This window comes from Drosophila innubila, assembly GCF_004354385.1.
Source record: "Drosophila innubila isolate TH190305 chromosome 2L unlocalized genomic scaffold, UK_Dinn_1.0 4_B_2L, whole genome shotgun sequence".
In the NCBI taxonomy this organism is placed as follows: Eukaryota; Metazoa; Arthropoda; class Insecta; order Diptera; family Drosophilidae; genus Drosophila; species Drosophila innubila.
Genome location: NW_022995372.1, coordinates 29,016,740 through 29,033,986, shown reverse-complemented (window position 1 = coordinate 29,033,986; position 17,247 = coordinate 29,016,740). Strand labels below are relative to the sequence as shown.

At 38.4% G+C, this 17,247-nt stretch overlaps 1 protein-coding gene across 1 annotated transcript; it reads left to right on the top strand.

Moving 5' to 3' along the window:
• Positions 1-1,411: 1,411 nt before the first annotated feature.
• Positions 1,412-17,197, top strand: LOC117781303 (histone acetyltransferase KAT6A-like). The gene is made up of 5 exons (XM_034618054.1): positions 1,412-1,483; positions 1,559-1,691; positions 12,601-12,677; positions 16,056-16,206; positions 16,858-17,197. Exons 1-5 carry the CDS (start codon positions 1,412-1,414, stop codon positions 17,109-17,111), a joined length of 687 nt encoding a protein of 228 aa, XP_034473945.1. The 3' UTR covers positions 17,112-17,197.
• The last annotated feature ends 50 nt before the right edge of the window (positions 17,198-17,247 follow it).

Sequence of the window (17,247 nt, the reverse complement as noted above, 5' to 3'; positions counted from 1 at the left end):
CTCCCCTGGTTCTTTTCCGGGTTTGCTGGCCTGTAACTCTTCCACCTCCGTCTCTAGCAAGCGTACATTTTCAATATGGCTTGATCCTGCTTTGTATAATAGCCAATTGAAGTAGTTAGCCAGGTCTTCTGGAGAAACCTGTATACTTTTTTTAGCTTTTATGCCGTTTATTTTTCTAGCCGTGGCCCAAAAAGGCTAACTGTCATTTATAGCGCAGATTGAATTTTCCAACTCTCGATAGTATAAACGTTGCATTTCGCAGCAAAATGCTCGGTATTTTGTGTTTTTTACATGATATCGGAATTTGTCCTCATTCAGGTTGGAAGCATTAGCTTTGTTCAAGATTCTCTGTGTATTTTCTTACCTTATCGCACTCTGCATCAAACCATGGTTGTATTTGAATTTTTGCAGGCCGCTTTTTGCATGAGTTTTGTTTATTTTATGCACTCCGTGAGACGCTGTATGTTTCCTTGCTTCATCTATTGTTTGCAGGATTCGTTCAAGATTTATCACATACATATGTGTCCCAATATTGCTCTCTCTCGTCTATCAGCGTCTCTGCCTGGTTCAACAATTCATTTTGGTTCTGACATATTTTATAATTTGTATTCAGTTAAGTTTTAAATAAAGCATTAGTAAACCTGATTGTCGTTTACTAAAGTGGTGACCCCGACTAAGAGAACACAACGATATTCCCGCAGCACTCACATATACATACATATGTATTTGGTGTCTGTGCATATTTTCTGATGAAATTGCAACGCTGATGACGCATTACAATTTACGTTCTCGGAATTCGAACGACAACGTGTCAACTGAAGACGAAATTTTTTACGATTCAACAAGCGGCAACATGGATCCGGAAAGACTGACGAACCATTTGGAAAATATAGAGGGCATAATCCAAGATCTCGCCCAAACGTATTCTAAAAATGCAAGCCCGCACACCAACTTGCATCGCGTGCAACTTCCAAAATTTAACAAGAGCAACCCTCAACTGTGGTTTGAGCAACTCGAACGGGTGTTTCGTATACACAGCATCTCAGACGACATTGACAAGTTTGATCGTATTGTGATCAACTTAGATGAGAATGTCATCCTTAATATTGAGGATCTGATTGCAACGCCACCTCATCAAGACGTTATGATACACTAAAAGCACGTCTATTGAAAAAGTATGCTGAGACAAAAGAGAGGAAAATTCAACGTCTGCTGCAGGCTAAAGAAATGAGCGGCATGAAACCTACGGAACCTACGAAACCTACCTACCCATATGAGACGTTTGGCACCAAGCAACCTGGAACCTGTGATCCGTTCGATTTTTGTACAACAAGTTCCATTGTCAATTCGACCCCTTTTGTCAGCATGGCCAGAAGACGATTTGGATAATTTGGCTGAGGTAGCTGACAAGATGCTTGATGCAGCTAAGATGGACGATGCGTACACATCTCAACAGCTAATACTGCCATCTGCTAAGCCATCAGTAGATGCGATCTCTCGTTCACATAGCATGGAGAAAACTTTGCAAAAACTAATAGATTCTGTTAACAATTTGCAGACTCAGTTTAACAACAGCAAAGGTTCATCTATCTCGCAAAAGTGGAAGCAGCAAATCAATAACAACGAGGCAGAAGATGGACTGTGCTACTTTCACAAGCGGTTCGGCAACGATGCTCGCAAGTGTCGTACTGGTAGGTCTAAATGGCAGCCCCGAAAATAGAATGGCTGTCGTCAATTTCGCTGGTTGACGATAGCCCAACATCGACCAGCAATTCACTTTCGATCGGCAGTATGACAAAACAACCTAATATATTTTCAACTGTCGATCCTACCGAGCCTCGCCTTTACATAACCGATAAAAACTCCAACGAACGGTTCCTCGTCGACTCAGGATCCGTCGTTTCAGTCGTCCCACGCACGGCTGCTCCTCACAAAACAGAACCACATGTTTTGCAACTGATTACTGCGATCGAATCTGTTATCCATATTTATGGCACACACTCACTACAGCTCGACCTGGGACTTCGACGCCCATTCAGCTGGTCATTTGTCGTGGCCGACGTATCCATTGCCATAATTGGAGCTGACCTCTTGGTAAAATACAATTTGCTAATTGATTTAAAAGCTCAACAGCTAATCGACGTAGAAATTAATGCCTCAGCTCATGGCCCGGCACTCAAAGTTAAAGAATTATCAGTGACATCTGTAAACGAGGAAAGCAACTATCACGAATTGGTTCGACAATGTCAAAATACTTCCAGCTCTGACAATCATGGCACGAACAGATCTCCACACGATGTTGTCCATCACATTGAAACCACAGGCAATCCAGTTGCAGATCGTCCACGTCGTCTTTCTGGGGAGACGCTTTCGGTTGCTAATCTGGTTACATCTGGTAAGCAAGAATTCTGGAGGCTGGCGTGCATACGGTACCAGATCGATACCCAATTTCACACATACACGATTTTGCCGAAAACTGTTTTCTCAACAATAGACAATCGACGAGCATATTATCAAATACCCATGGCTACGCAGGACATTCCAAAAACAGCAGTTTGCACACCTTTTGGGCTTATAGAATTCCTTTTGGACTTAAGAACGCTACACAGACCTTTCAGCGCTTTATGGATAATATCTTCAGAGGAGTGTACTTTGTTTACTGCTACAAAGATTACATCCTTATTATGTCTACATCGCACAGCGAACATAAGGCGCATCTCAAAACTGTATTATCAATACTTAAAGAACATGGTCTGAGCGTTAATACTGACAAGTGTCATTTTGGAAAATCCCAAGTAAGATTCCTGAGCTATTAAATTGACAATTACAAATTGCCTGAAACAATTTGTAAGCTTGGACGTTTCTTGGGCATTATCAATTACTTTCATCGATGCATTCCGCATGCATTTGAAGTTCAAGCATTGCTCAACAATGTCACACGTGACATAAAGAAGAATGACATGCGCAAAATCAGCTGGACTCCCGAACTCGTCAACGCTTTTGATTCCTGCAAGCAAAGAGTAGCTAATGCGACACTGCTATCACACCCGGCATCCACGGCAAATGTGGCGCTGATTTGCGATGCTTCGGATATTGCAATTGGCGCTGTGCTGAGGACACTTGGCACCCACTCCGATTTTTTTCACGCAAATTGTCAGATGCTGAAAAAAACTACAGCACCTACGATCGAGAGCTCCTTGCAATTTACGACGCTATCCGCTATTTCCGACACATGCTCGAAGTCTGTGTTTTCATTGTGAAGACAGACCATAAGCCACTGACTGTCGCTTTTTCCCAAAAGCCAGAAAAACCATCTCCTCGTCAGCTCCGGCATTTGGATTTTATATCGCAATTTACGACAAATATTGTTCACCTGGCTGGATCTGATAACACAGTGGCAGATGCTCTTTCTCGGCAAAATGCTTTTTCTATGCCTACTGCAGTATCACTGGAGAAGATCGAACTGGAACAAAGCACCGATGCAGAACTGGTCAAGCTTATACAAGGCAGTTCATCGCTCAAAATCCAATCGCTCGAGCTCAGAGACTGCGTGAACGTATACTGCGATATCTCAAAAGGATCTGTTCGACCTTACATTTCGCAACCTTTGCGTTATGCTGTTTTCCAGGCGGTACATGGGTTATCCCATCCCAGTGGCAGATCAACAATCAAACAAATTTAACAAATATATGTCTGGCCATTAATGCGGAAGGATGTAACATCGTGGGCACGCAATTGCTTACCTTGTCAGCAATCGAAAATCAGCAGGCACACATCACGGATACCCAAAAAGATAGACATGCCAGATAATCGTTTCGAACATGATCATATCGACATTGTTTACATGCCTATGGTAAATGGATACCGACACTGCTTAACCCTGATCGATCGACTCTCGAGATGGCCTGAAGCAGTTACATTAAAGGACATGAACGCCTCAACTGTAGCAGCAGCATTCCGGACTCTCTAGGTAGCTCTATTCGGCTGTCCAAAAACAATAACTACGGATCAGGGCTCACAATTCGAATCGGCTCTATTCAAATCCCTTGCGGATGTTTTGGGAAGCAACCACACAACACAATATCATCCACAATCAAGTGGAAGGATTGAACGTTGGCACCGCTTCTTCAAAGCCGCCTTGATGTGTAATACAGGCAAGCCTTGGACGAAATTGCTGCCAACAGTCCTACTTGGACTCAGGACCTGCTACAAAGAAGATCTGGGTGCGTCGACTGCACGGTACGGTAGCAATATCCGGCTGCCCAACGAATTTTATGATGATCTGGATAAGCCAATGAAGGCTGTAGATTTCGCGGTGAAATGTCGTGAGCACGTGCGAATGATACGTCAGCCACTAAAACCACCGTATACTGGACCTTATAAAGTGGTACAACGATCAACCGATCGCGTGTTCAAAATACAGATGGATGGAAAGGAAGTTGCTATGTCCACGGAACGACTTAAACCTGCTTTTTTCCTCAAAGAATCCAGTGACAACAGTTCAGCCAGCATCAATAAGCCGCTGAAAACTACGAACGAAAAAAAGCAACCGATCTCGTTCCCGACCAGGTCACTGGAAGGCGGGTAGCTGTGGCAACACCGTCCGCCGGCAATAGTTGACGAGAACGACGATAAGTAATATCGAATGGGGGAAATCGATTATTCTTCACGACAAAAGCTCTCTCTCGAAATATCAGCGTCTCTGGCTGGTTCAACAATTCATTTTGGTTCTGACATATTTCATAATTTGTATTCAGTTAAGTTTTAAATAAATTATTAGTAAACCTGATTGTCGTTTACTTAAAGCTTTTGGCGTATTGCTTAGTGTATAATAAAGGGACGAATGCACGGATCGATAAAGATAATTGCTTAATTCTATATTTGATATAGAATTGTCTCAAGCGTGTTATTTCAAAAATCAAAATGAAGTTGGCTGTCGTTGAGTCTCGAAGCTTCGATCAAGTATCGTGTTTATTTATCGATTATAGGCAATGTTGCCGCTCATCGATAGGTGATAAACCAGGGCTGCCACTGTACTCTCCTTCTAGACATGTCATGGGTCTATAGGCGGGAACGTCTCTCATATGTTTGAATGGTTGAAGACGGGCAGTGACGGTTTCATTCTGTTCCAAGAATGCAGGTTTCAGTCTGTCGATCGAGATTGACGTATCTTTGCCATTTATTCGCACGACAAAAGCCCGATCTGAAGGCTTGTCGATAACCTGAAAGGGTCCAGTGTACGGAGGTAAAAACGGTTGCTTAACGGAGTCTGTTCTCACAAAAACATGTGAGCAATCATATACATATGTGCTTGTGAATGAAGAGTTTTGGCTTATTGTGGTGCGCTGCAGGCGTAGACATCAGCGTTTGCATACTGGTGTAAAATTCACTATCGAATTTAGCAGGTCTTGGAGACGAGTTTAAGTCAGTGAAATACTCGTTAGGGAGATGAAGTGTACATCCGTAGTGCATTTTAGCATTTGAAGCTTGTATATCTTCCTTGATGCAAGTTCGCAGACCCAGGAGGGCAGTTGGATGTAACTTTAACGAAGACGTGCCAGCGTTGCATATCAGTTCAGCTGCTAACGATCTGTGCCAGCGCTCGATCATACCATTTGACTGCGGGTGATATGGAGTTGTATGAATGCGTTCGCTTTCAACCACGTTGGCTAGCGACTTGAAATGCGCAGATTCAAATTGCATACCCTGATCGGTTGTTATTATTTTTGGACTACCAAAGCGTGCTGTCCAGCAACTCCAAAAACTCTGCAGTCATATCCCGAAGAGGAACTGCTTCCGGCCAGTGAGAGAACGGTCGATCATTGTTATAGCCCATTTCCACGACAGCACATTTGGCTCATCCGACGCCATTTTCATCATCCGGCCCGAATGTGGACTTCATTTCAGTACAAAATCCGGATGATGATGTTGGCTCATCCATAATGAATGAGCCGATTTTTTCCCATTCGACCCTGTGAATTTCATTATTTTTTTATCGAACACGCGATGCTTATCGATAAACTCTTAAAAAAAAGCAATTATCACCTTAACCAGCTGTTTTCATCAATAAAATCGGTAGCCATTAAATTTGCGCCAATTATAATATCATAATAAATAATAAAATGTTGTTATCGTCTGCTTTTTATAATTTGTGCACAGAAGTCGAACAGCTGCTTTGCTTTAAGTGTCTTAACAGTTTCACATTTGGTCGTGGAAAGCCAAAAATGAGGCACATCCAAATCTGACAAGATGACCCAAATGTGAGTGGTCGTGGAAATAGGCTATTAGACAATATCTGTAGCCGTCTACCAGTGGAATGACGACAATGTCGAAATGTGCATACTCGAATCGATGATCCGGTACAGTGATTTTTTCCGGTAAAAGTGAATTTTGCTTGTGTATTTTTTCTCTTTGACATGGTAGACAGTTCCTTGACCATGCTAACACATCCTTGTACATTGAAGGCCACACGTACTTGCGACGAATTTGCTTGAGAGTGGCTCTGCCGCTAGGGTGTGACAATCCATAAACATGAGAGAATACGCTGTGACTGAGTCCGTCGACTCATCGCAATAGACGTGCACTCCTTTGGTGAGTTCTACAGATTGCAACTGTAACGAGGTTGTTCCATCCAACTTGTGATTCCTCTATGCGATTGGCGTCGACAGAAGCTGGCATTGATATGCATTTACAACAATATTATCGTTTTCACTCACATGAATGATTGAGATCGTAAATTGGGAGATAAAATTGAGATGACGTAGCTGTCAAGGTGATGCCTTCTCTGGCCGCTGTGTAAAAGCATATACTAGAGGCTTATGGTCAGTTTTGATTTTGAACGCTCTAGCATTTAACATATGCTTAAAGTGTTTTATCGCCTCGTAGATGGCCAACAACTCGCGATCGTAGGTGCTGTAGTTGCGTTCGGTGAAGGTGAGCTTTTTGGAGAAAAATCCAAGAGGCTGCCAACCCAGATCAGAATGCTGCTCTAGAACCGCTCTGATTGCCGATCTGCATGAGAATTGGGATGGGCCAACGTTGCTGCATTTGCTAAGCTTGTTCTGCACTCAGAAAATGTTTTTAGAGTATCTAAAGACCACTCCATCAGCCGCTTGTCGTTTTTTTCATGTTCCGTGTTAAATCGTTTAAAGGAACCTGTATCCGTGAAGCATGAGGAATGCAGCGACGATAATAGTTCAGAATTCCGAAAAAACTACCCAATTTGAGATTGTTTGATGCTGAGGAAAATTTAATATTGCGTTTATTCGATCTTCTGGCGGTTTTATGTCTTTGCTGTTGACTACATAACCAAGAAAGTCCACCTCTGTTTGTGCAGAACGCGTTTGTCTTTGTATGCTTTGATTTTGCAGTATGCTTAAAACATTTTCCAAATGTTGCTTGTGTTGTTCTGGTGGGTCAGACATTATAAGAGTGTCATCAACATAGCAACACATTATCGATTTTGCGAAAGATCTGGTCAATAAAAGGCTGGAAAGTTTGCGTTGCATTTTTGAGACCAAATGGCATAAATAGGAATTATATCAAGCCGAATGGAGTGCAGATTGCAGTCTTCTCTATGTCCTCCTGTGCCATTTAACTTTGATAGTACGCCTTCTCCAGATCCAGCGTTGTGACTGGCCCATGGGCTTTTTGAGTAGCGACAAATTCCATTATCAATAAGAATGTTGACTTGTGATTTTGCCGAAGCCATTTCTCGCCCGATAGTCGTCTTGGGCGTCCTGCTACTGGTGCACCTCGTGTTTCAATGAAGTGACAAACGGAACAGCATGAATACGCTCAGGAGCTGTAGGTTTGTGAACGTCTTGCACAATGCATTGCATTGACATTTGCGGGCCGAATCGCCGAATCTGTTGTGGTAGAAACAGAGAGTTATTGGTGGTTGGTGCTAGACGACGTATGCTGTCCAGGATGTTGAATGGTTTTTTTCCCAGCTGTTTCGCCGCCACGCAGTAGTCTCTTTAACTTTGAGTCAGCTGACTCTGCAAATTTGTCAAGCACGCGCTGCTTTAAAGTATTATATTTGTTAGTTAGCGGCGGCTGTGCCATAAGATCCTCCACCTTGACAACTACATCCTCCTCCAAATTTACAGAAATTATGTCGAATTTGTGCTCATCAGTAATGACGTTGTGGAGATTAAATGGTCGTTCCAATTGAAAAAAACCAAGTCTGAGGAATTGTTTTGTTGAATTTTGGAATGCGAAATTGTGGGATATGTGATGAAAATCCAGCTGTTTGGCGTGATAGTTGCAGTTGATTAAGTTGTTGTTTAATATTGTGCAGTTGATCTGCGAGATCTTGGTCGGTGGCCATATTTGCGGTGTCGAAAAAAACGTCTTCAGCACTAGAAGCTTGACATCTCACAGAACGAAGATTGTAATTATGATTGCACTTTGTCGCATTGCTTTGTGTATAATGAATTGACAAAAGCGCGGATTGATAAAGATAAAGGTTGAATTATATATTTGATACAGAAATAGGCAGTGCTGCCACTCATCGATAGGTGATAAGCCAGGGCTGTCACAAGCTTTCCAGAGCAGCACAGCTGTAGTGTCTTTTTGGTGTTTTACAACACTACTCTCTGATAATGTGAGCAGAACAGCTGTATCAAAGCAGTGTTGCCAAGTCAGCTTTTTTCTCGTCAGATCTGACGTTTCTCGAATACCAAAAGCGGGAAAAATTGTGATCTAGAGCAGCGGTGGGCACGAAATTAGCACTAGAACAACATCTACAACAAACACAACTTCTGAAGTCATAAATTATAGCAAAATGAACACATTTATGACTCTGTGCGTCGCGACGAAATTTCTGTGTGCTTGTTGTTGGTTTTGACAAACCAAAACAATTATACACTAAAAGAAGTTCTAATTAATTTTATTTGCAAGTCGAACGCTTATTATGTGGTAAAAATAAAAACGCATCAACACGCATCAAAACCAACTTTACTTTTTCACACAGTGTACAAGACGCTGCTGAAGTCATAAATCATAGCAAAATGAACACTTTTATGACCGTACGCGTCGCAGCCAAAACTCGAGCATTTGGTGTGTGTTTGTTGTTTAGTTTTATTGGGGGTCACTTCACTTCCCACATATGTCCAAAACCCAATTGCGTCTTTACCACCTATTAATAATATAGTACAAGAAATGCTTACCTCATTAAATGCTAAAAAAGATATACTTTAAAGTAATACAATAAACAGGAAATGAACAGGTCAAAGATCTGACACATGACAACCAAAATAATTCGAAAGAAATACAAAATCCACATAGGCAATATAACACAGTAAACAGGAAAGGCATAGTTCATCGATTGTCATTAAATTCAGGCTAACTAAAGGCCAACGATCTTACACATGTCAACTAGAATAGTTCATAAGAAAACCTATTAAGTACTTTTGTAAACCTAATTTAAGTTGTCTTTAAAACATAGTCAATAAAGAAGAGTTAGTTGATATTTGCACACCAAACCCGCTTGACGTATTTTATTTGCAACTAATTTATTTTTTTAAAACCTCGCGACTCCTTTTACAAAATTCGCGCAGCGTCAAAAGTTGTTGTTGTAGTCGGAGCACTGGGAGCAGCGAGAGCAAGGGCTTGCCCAACTCTGATCTAGAGGGTGACGGGAATTCTAGCTTTATTGAAAGTTGCAATGCATTTTTTTGGATTTATAAAACTTCTGCCAACATATCGAAATATCTAAGCATATTATTATTATCACTTTTAATCCATAGTTGTTGCAATAATGTAGGTATTCCTGAAAGCGATTCTGATTTGGTTTCGTTACGGATTTGATTTCGCCGATCAGCTGTTCACAGCTGCTCCATACAAAATGTGTAGGGTTGACAGGCAAATTAAAAAAAATTATACGCAAAATTTGGTAACCCTAAGTGATTTCACGAAATCAGGTGTGAGGTTGATTTCATTATGATTTAATTTCGATAACATGTGGGACCGTGCATTTCGATAAAATTATTTGGCCTCACTTGGTGTTTGGTTTCATTTTGTGGTGATTTTAACACTAGGCAACAAATTGTTACTTTTTTCTTCTGAATTGAACCAAACCCCACTTTTTTTGGATAGATAAGGGGCCCTAAACGACAAAAAACATTTAATTTTTATTTCTATTTCAGAGTTTTATTTTAGAATTTTTTAAAATTTGGCTTTTTTTCTTGCCGTGTTTTAAAGGTGCGCCCTTTTTTGTCATCATTACTCGAGAATGCTAAAATCGATTTTCAAAAGCTTTACTTTTTCTGAACATATCTGTAATTCACTTATACACAGTCTAAGATTTAAGCCAGTAGCTTAAGAGCTATTAATTTTAGAATTAAGAAAATGTTTTTTATCCCTTTTTTTACTTTAAAATTCAAGGAAAACTCGGAAAAATTTCTGAGCTTCGGTTTCAATTTTTTTTTGCAAATCTGCATTAATTGAGCGTCGTTTAAGATATGATTCATTGAAATCCATTCAGAAACGGCGATATAACAACATTTTATATCTATACATGTTTTTATTGATTTTTATGACTTCCTTGTAGAGCGGCATGATCTTTAGTATGAAAATTTGGATGGTCATTTGAACTATTGAATTTGTTTCTATATATGTAGCTACATTAATTGCCCATTGTTAAGTATGTTTACCGCTAAAATCTATGGAAAGATGGCTAAGTTGTTAGCATATAAACAATGAAACAAGTTTTTCGCAAAGGTTGATTTTCGACTGATCGGTCCCATGGCAGCTATATGTTATAGTGGTCCGATTCCAACCAAATTTGGACAGGTTGTATAAGATGAAACGTCTTGGTATAGATAACTTAAAAAATAAAAGAGTTTTCCCTATTAAAGGTTGCCTATCGACCGTTCGTATCGATCGTTCCTATGGCAGCTATATGATATAGTGCTCCGATTTCAAATAAATTTTGGGAGGGATTTTAAGGGCAATTAAAAATGTGCAATTCTTGAGTTTGAATGAGATATCTCCAAAAATAAAAAAAGTTTTTTATACTGAAACTTGATTTTGTTCCGATCGATCCTATGGCAGCTATATGATATAGTGGACCGATTTGAACCAACCTCGGTAAGGATGCATAAGACCAACTTCAATGCATATTCTATCAGTTAAGTTAAGATATCTTATAAAACAAAAAAGTTTTTCATACTAAAACTTGATTTTAGACCGATCGGTCCTATGGCAGCTATATGATATAGTGGACAGATTCGAACCTAAATTTGTGAGTTTCATTAAAATATCTTTGAAAATTAAAAAGTTGTTTATACTAAAGGTGGATTTTCGACCGATCGTTCCTAAGACAGCTATATGATATAGTCATCCGATTTTATCCAAATGTGGTCAATATGTATAAGACATCAGAAAATTGATTTCCTGTGAGCTTGGTTAGAATATCTCAAAGCACACAACAAATTTCCATACTAAAGGTTATGCCGCTTTACAAGGAAGTCATAAAAATCAAGAAAATATGCAAAGATATAAATTTATAATATCGCCGCTTCTCCATAGATTTTAATGAATCATATCTTAAACGACGCTCAATTAATGCAGCTTTGCAAAAAAAAAATTAAATTAAAAATAACCGAAGTTCAAAACTTTTTCCGAGTTTTCCTTGAATTTTAAAGTAAAAAAAAACTAAAAAAATAGCTTATAAAAAACATTTTTTTCCATCTTACCCTACGTCACAACAATAAATATAAATAAAATATACAGATATATACAAGATTGTAATTTAACAAATAAGATATAATCCTTCATAGAGCGAAGGCGTCTATTGCTAAGGCTCTTATTCACTTAGCTTTAATATTCTTGTGTATTATAGCTAACCTTGTAAAATAAAAAAAATAAATAAATAAAAAACATTTTCTTAATTCAAAAATTAATAGCTCTTAAACTACTGGCTTAAGTCTTCGACTGTGTATGGATGAAATACAAATATATTCATTAGCTTTCAGGAAAAGTAAAGTTTTTGAAAATCGGTCATTCACGAGTAATGATGACAAAAGTGGGCGCACCTCTAAAAAACGGCAAGAAAAAAAAGCAAAAGTTTAAAAAATTCTAAAAAAAAAAATTCTGCCAAAGAAAAAAAAATTTTTTTCGTCGTTTTTGGCCCCATATCTATCCAAAAAAGTCGGTTTGGTTCAATTTAGATTTGGGCTGTTGCCCAGTGTAATTGAAGCTAATTCACGAAAATAGCTTAAAAAGACGCAGATAATAAAGGAGCTGTTAATTTGTAAAATTGCAGCTTAAGCATTTTAAGCAAATAGTATTATTCTAATTATACTATTAACTTTAAAAAGATTAAAATAAAAGAAAATTTAACATACTAACCATCAAACATACATAAATATATGCAAATTTAACAGTTATAGATTAACATAATTTATTGAACTATTGAATTAACAGAATAAATGTATATTAACATAAAATTAACTAACATAACCTTCATATAATATGTCTAACATAAATTATACTATGTTAATATAACATTGATGTAACATGTATAACTAAAATTATATTGTTATTAACACGTAAACATAACATGTATACCTGCTGTTATCCCCACCCCTCCAGACTGTGCGTACCACGGCGTGCAACGCGAACATAGCAGTATGGTCACCGAATTCGGTAGCTCTAGCTCTGAGATCCAGGTGATTATATATCCTCCATATATAATATTTCCTCAAATATCTTCTCTTTTTTTTAACCGATCTCGATGAAATTTTCAGCACACCTCAGGACTCGTCTCCCCATCCTGTGTGCCAAGTCTCAAGTACCGAGCTAAAAAGTCTAAGAAAAACACTTTTCACACTTTCATTTGTCAATTTGTGTTTTCCAGCCATTTTCTTAAATTCTCGAAATCAAAATCAAATCAGTGTGCAAAAAGGGTCGTTCCTGAAACTGATTCAGATTTTCTTAAACCAAATCAAAATCAAATCTGAATCAGTTTCAGGAATCCCACTAATATCAGTAAATGCCGCGTTACTATCTTTGCCATCACTGGCAAAGGGTTTCACAATTTTTGATTTGCACTTACTCAAGATGTCTAAAATACAATATAAGCAAAAACCGTGAGACGCCTGGATGCGTGATGCCTCAATTAAGAATTTCTTCCATAACTGCAAAACTGAGTGATTTTAAAGTAAAGTACTTAAAATTAACTTGGACCAAACTAAACCTTCATAGGTGGGGGAGATAATGGTTATGCTGATATGTACAAATGCTTTTCATTACAAGAATAATAAGAACAATAAGCAGAAGCAACCGAAAATCTTCCAAATCTCTATACATTTTTGGGAGGTTTTCGGTTGGCTTAGATTTTGGTGGCACCTCTGTATATTGGCAGTTAATCTGGATTCTTTTTAAAATTTTTTTAGTTTTTTTAAGTTTTTTATAATGTTAATATAGCTTTTTGCGGCCATGAAGAGTTGGCAACACTGTATCAAAGCCGGGTTTGCAAAAATATGGAGAAGCAATTTTTCACTCATATTTCACCGCAATACTTTTCTTGTTGTTATGCTACAGTCAAGCATAGTCGACTGTCGGAGACCCCGTACTTTCTATCCAAAAGCAGTTACTTCAAAAAATTAGAAAATCAAGTCTTAGTATGAAACTTTTTTGTTTTTAGAGATATCGTAACCAAACTAATACAATATGTATCTAACTTAGCTGAAAATATAATACAGCGCTCTGGGAGGTCGTCAAGTGAGCAGAATATTTTTGAATTTTTAGTAGTCTTAGCTTTTTGCATAGTAAGTACGGGGTTTCCGACAGTCGAGTGTGCTCGACTGTAGCACCGCAAGCGAAGTGAGCCGGTGGTTGGCGAGCGAAGCGAGCAGGGGGCGGAACCTCCTAGTTCGCTCTAATTTTTCAGATCGACGCAGCCTCTAAAAAACACGTCTACTTTCACTCACAGTCAGTCAATATAATTTTAGCTGTATATATTGCTATTCGCCTTTGGCACATTTGTAATATTTGTACAGAATTTCAACTGCTTAGATTTACTTTTAGAGCTTTTGACAATATACCGAATTTTTTCTCAGAGGCGAAAGGGGAGGGGATGGTTCAATTTCCAAATCATCAAAGCTTTTAAGTCTTTACATTTAGAGTTTATGCCGCCAAAATCGAAATATCGCCCATGGTGCCTTGCAGAAAATATTGACGTGCATTTTTCGTTCAGCTAACTTCAAGAAAATGTGTCAATCAATGTGTTGTCTAAAAATTACGTTTTATTAAATGCATTTTGCGTGTGACCATATGGTCACGCTAACAATATTCGGGTTAAGCATAATTATAGATCTGCAATATGTGCTTTTTAAGCAAAGTGCCAAAAAACGGACAAAATGATGAACAACATCTAATTCTTAATTGCTTGTAATCGTTCAACAAAAACTTGTGTACCTTGTGTCATACAAAAGTAATACTCCACAGAGTTGGATAAAATTTGAATTTTTTCTGATTTAAATACGACTTATTTATATCGCATGTTTATCAAAACAATTGGGTTGCTTACTTAAGCTAGCATCCTTTCAGAGTGCACATGCGCTCATTTTTAAAACGTGAATCACTGCGGACGGCAGCTCGCGCTAGTGACGAATGCAGCACGAAGGATGCGAAAGGCGACTAGCAATATATACAGCTAATTTGGAAAATTTGCTATGACTGTCCGATCAGATCGAGTTATATACCGATGTTGTCCTAACTTACAAAATGGTTCAAAAGATAAATAAATTTGAAAATTTTAGTGGACTTCTCAAAATGAAATGAAAAGTCAGTTTGTTTGTCTGTTTGTCTGTTTGCATCAAAGCGCTAAAGAAGCTTAAATGTAATGATGAGGATTTATTCCTTTTCGAAAATCTAGAAATGTTTGTTCTACAATTTTTTGAAAAAACCGCTAGTTTAGCGGGAAAACGCTAAATCCCGGAAAAATTGAAACCTCAACAGTTTCCAAACCATAGAAGCTACAGATATGTTCTATATATCATTGGAAAGGTGCTTATATTTTGGCGATTTCTGACAAAATGGCTTTAACGATTTCTGTTTAATTTTAGTATGTTGTAATACGTAGAATTTCGAGTTTTTTGGTATATGAAACATAAATTTTGGTTGAAGGGTTTGGAAGATATTACCTGTTAAGTGAATAAATACATTTTTCTATCGGTCGAAAATCACGTTTTAGTACGAAAAACTTTTTGGTTTTATGAGATATCTCAACCAAACTGATACAATATGCATTTAACTTAGTTTTATATATCCTGACTAAAATTGGATGAAATCGGACCACTACATCATATAGCTGTCAAAGGACCGATCATTCGAAAATCAAGTTTTAGTATGAAAAACTTCTTAGTTTTATGAGATATCGTAACCGAACTGATAGAATATAAATAAAACTTGGCTTTATATATCCTGTCAAAAGTTATTTCAAATCGGAGCACTATATCATATAGCTGTCATAGGACCGATCGGGCGAAAATCAAGTCTTAGTATGAAAAGCTTTTTAGTTTTAGTTTATTATTAATTTATATTTTTGCTTAACATTTTTTTATAAAACTGAATTTTGTTCGTCAAAATTGCTAGAAATTTCTTTCGTCACTAGACTTTTACCTCGTGTAGAGGTTTTTTTGTGGGATAGTGCTTTACGTTGAAATCACAATTAGATTTCGTTAAAGATGTTATAAAAAAAACAATAGCTCAAATGTGTAAAAAAAAACAATTGACTGGGGGTATTCACATTTTAAGAATGAGCACATGTGCAATCTGCAAGGATGCTAGGGTTAAGTGAACACCCCATATGTTTTTCTTGCAAGCCGAACAACTGTAATGCAAATATGAACTTATTGTTTCAAATTTTATCGTGGAAAGCCAAAACCGAGATTAAATTGTAGATATGTAAGCAAAATTGTGATATAGAGCAATAGCCCGTCTTTCCCAAAATAAAATATGTGAATTAATTTTTACCCGCAGATTCAACGCCTTTATTTCTATCGATAAGGCTTATAAATTATTAAAAATAAACATTTTTTCAGTATATAAATCAACCCAGTTCAATGAATATGGGTATTAATAGTTACGGTGTATACAGCATGGGACGTTGGATTTCTGGACTCGCAAATTTTACCATTGCATTGATCCTTGTTGTCACTGTAACTGCAATAAAGTGGCCTACCTTTCAACCATGTAAGAAAGCTTGTGTTGGAGAGAGCAAAAATTAATTTCCGACCAACGTCGATCCAAAATAAAAAAAAAAACTCAGGGAGAATCACTTACAGGACTAACACAATTAAAATGGCAACCGACAAGGAGACCTAGACCCAGACCAAGACCAAGACCAAGACCTAGACCAAAACCAAAGCCTAGACCTTAACCAAAGCCCAGACCTAAACCAAAGCCCAGACCTAAACCTAAACCTAAGCCAAAACCAACCAGGAGGCCTAGACCTAGTCCTAGACCGACCAAAAGACCCAGACCGACCAGAAGCCTATACCTAGACCGACTCATCACACAAGAAGACCACCTCGACCTACTCACCACACGAGGAGAACACCTAGACCTACCCAGCACACCAGGAAGCCACATAGACCTACTCATCATACAAATCCTTCTCGCCACACAAAACCTACTCGCAATACAAAACATACTCACCATACAAAATCGACTCATCATACCAAGCCTACTCGCCATACAAAATCTACTCACCATACAAATCTACTCACTATACAAAAACTACTCAACATACAAAACCGACTGATTATACAAAAACTTCTATCCCTACAAAGCCCACTCTACCTACAAAATCTACTCATACACCAACACCATCTCCTACTTCAGCTGAGCCTCCACCGCTTCCACCGCCACCCCCACCAGATCCAACACCACCAGAGCCGCCACCACCACCAGAACCAAAATCAACAGAGCCGCCACCACCTGATCCAACAACACCAACACCTACAAGACCCCCAACCATAAGCCCAAAACCTACAACAGCACAACCTACAACACCGCAGCCTACAATGCCGGAACCTCAAACTACTAGCCCAAAGCCTACAATAACGCAGACTCCACCTACAACAATCACTTCTTAAACGGCAAGAACGAATAGAAAAATATCTGTTTCTAAAGTCACAATTTTCAAAATCTCAAATGAATTTTTTTTTTTTATTTATTATCAAGTAACATAATGAAAAATGCATAATGTAAAATGTATCTTTATTATAACAC